At 46.0% G+C, this 2,371-nt stretch overlaps 1 protein-coding gene across 1 annotated transcript; it reads left to right on the top strand.

Moving 5' to 3' along the window:
* Window positions 1–1,132: 1,132 nt before the first annotated feature.
* On the top strand, window positions 1,133–1,925 carry LOC136506692 (uncharacterized). Its single transcript, XM_066501589.1, has one exon. The coding sequence runs from the start codon at window positions 1,169–1,171 to the stop codon at window positions 1,682–1,684; it is 516 nt and encodes a 171-aa protein (XP_066357686.1). The 5' UTR covers window positions 1,133–1,168; the 3' UTR covers window positions 1,685–1,925.
* Window positions 1,926–2,371: the final 446 nt, after the last annotated feature.

The raw sequence follows: 2,371 nt of genomic DNA on the forward strand, positions 1-2,371 counted from the left end.
GTAGAAAAACTTATCGAACACAACCTATACTACCCAGATCTTATGTTTTTTTTTGAAAAATAAATAAAAAAATAGAAAAAAATAAACAAGGAGAAGGGGGGGAAAGGAAAGAATAAGGAAGAAATGAAAAAAAAAGGAGGGAAACGCAGGGGGTGTACATGGTCTGGGATTTGCTCACGTGGATGTCCTCTGAATCGAGCTCCAAATATTAAAAAATCATTAATGCCAAACCTCATAACTGGATTTCTTGTGTTTGCTTCTGTTCCATATATATCCCCATTCGCATACAGCACCTGAGCATGGATCTGGGCCTGGAACAGTTCCTTTTGTACTCCTGAGAACTGAAACAACCAATTTCAGATGTGGAACAATATATTTTATTTTATGCCTGGTATATTCCCTGCTAGTTGTTGGTAACGAAGATAATCTCCAAATTAACTCTGCACAACTAGTCAGTGGCGGATCCAGAAAAGAACCAAGGGGGGACTAAATAATAGAGGGTAAAAAAAAATTGCTCGCTACACAGTACACTAATAGATATAGCACAGATTGAGATCGATTTAAAGTGCTCAAAGGTACATAGAACAATGGGGATAGAAAGTACCAAATAAAAAGAGACTTCCATAATAATAATAAAAAATCCATGTTTTCCATCTTCACGAATTCACACCACTTGTACCACCACGCTCAATGCAAGTAGAGGTGTATGCACTCAACGACTCTGCAGCAACTCATGTCAGGGACGATTAGTTAGTTAATCATGTCGCCGTGTGATGAAACCCTTGGATTACAATTATTAATCTAGCCCAAACCTGAGGGTTTCAACATAGAGCAGGGATTCCTAGAAAATAGTACACACTACTAACATTTTGGAAGTAGGTAGCCTAGCTAGCTCTAGCTACTCTACCGGGTCAGCAAAAATCGTCACCTAACTTGGGCGCGCGCGCGTATCCACCGCGACACTTTCCAACCATCTCTACCAAAAAGACGGTAGAACGAACTCACCCACCCACTCATGTCATCTCGCGCGCATGCACACACACGTACGTGCAAGCAAGGTAAGCATCCTATATATATTACCCTGCACGGCACGGCTTGCTAATACCTTCATCGATCGAGCTAGCTAGGTCACTAATCCAGCTTGGCAACAACGCACGATCCCGACGACATGGCCGCAGCCATGGTAGCGAAGGCCGCCGTCGTCACCACCACGACCACCACCAGCGGCTGGAGCGTGCCGCCGCCGCTGGCGCTGCCTGGCAGCAATGGTGACCACGACCACAAGGCGAAGGTGACGACGACGAAGACCATTGCCGATGTCGTTGTCGACGAGGATGAGCTGTTCGAGCTCGACATCGCACTCCTGGACGGCCGAGACGACCACCACCACAACAACCGCGGCTGCAGTCCTGCTGCAGGTGCCGACGCCGACGCCGGGCACGCCCTGCTGGCTAACTGCCTGCTGCCGCTGCGGTCGCTAAGCAACGCGGTGCCGGTGGCGGCGAGCGGCAGGCTGTCGTCGTCGTACCCCTACTCCGGCTACTACAGCTCCAGGAGGCTCTTCACGCCCGGCAGCAGCAGGAGGTTCCTTTTCCTTGGACGCTCAGCTGGGAATTCTTCGGCGAGGCTTTGCTTCTCCAGCAGAGGCTTCGAAGCCATGGGGAACTACTTTCAGAGGTACTGATCGAGTTTTGAGAGACGTCGATCGAGACTCGAGAGAGACAACCTATACATACACGTACTAAACTATATATATAATAGAGAGAGCACCTAAGTACATTACCGATCTGTATTAAAATCAGGTAGTAGTAGTAATATATCACTACCAGCTTGTATAGTACACCATCATTGTCTGGTAGTGAGAGGACCGAGACCAAAATTTTCATTTGCTATGGTTTTGGCTCAAACCACACTGGTTCTTGCTCTCAGCCATCGCCGGCCGTCACCTAGAATCGCCAACAAAATATTATGTCTAGTAGCTAGATATAACAGTGGTTGATACCCTAATAACAAGTGTGTTGTCCTTATCAATAAAAGGAACACCATTTTTGCTACAACTATTGTCTTTGTCTAATTTTAACGACTCCCGGCCATAGAACTTGGTAACTTCTGCACCTCAACTATCAAAACTGTTCATTTTTGACCTCTCAACCTGGTTTTGAGTTGTTCTCAGCAGGTGGCTCACACCCGCTAGACACTAGCAATATATATGCAGGGGGTTTTGTGCAAGATTGCCAAGGGTTAGCTTTGCACAGCAGCGGAGCCAGGAAAAAAATATAGGTGAGACGAGTTCTAATAATAAAATAAACCAAAAGGCTTGTGAATTATGATCATACAATTATGGCAAAAATGCTACAACCATAAAAATTAT

Source organism: Miscanthus floridulus, chromosome 15, assembly GCF_019320115.1.
Source record: "Miscanthus floridulus cultivar M001 chromosome 15, ASM1932011v1, whole genome shotgun sequence".
Lineage (NCBI taxonomy): Eukaryota > Viridiplantae > Streptophyta > Magnoliopsida > Poales > Poaceae > Miscanthus > Miscanthus floridulus.

Bases quoted from the DNA above. Each gene is read 5' to 3' on its own strand.
- LOC136506692 (XM_066501589.1), top strand. From the start codon at position 1,169: ATGGCCGCAGCCATGGTAGCGAAGGCCGCCGTCGTCACCACCACGACC.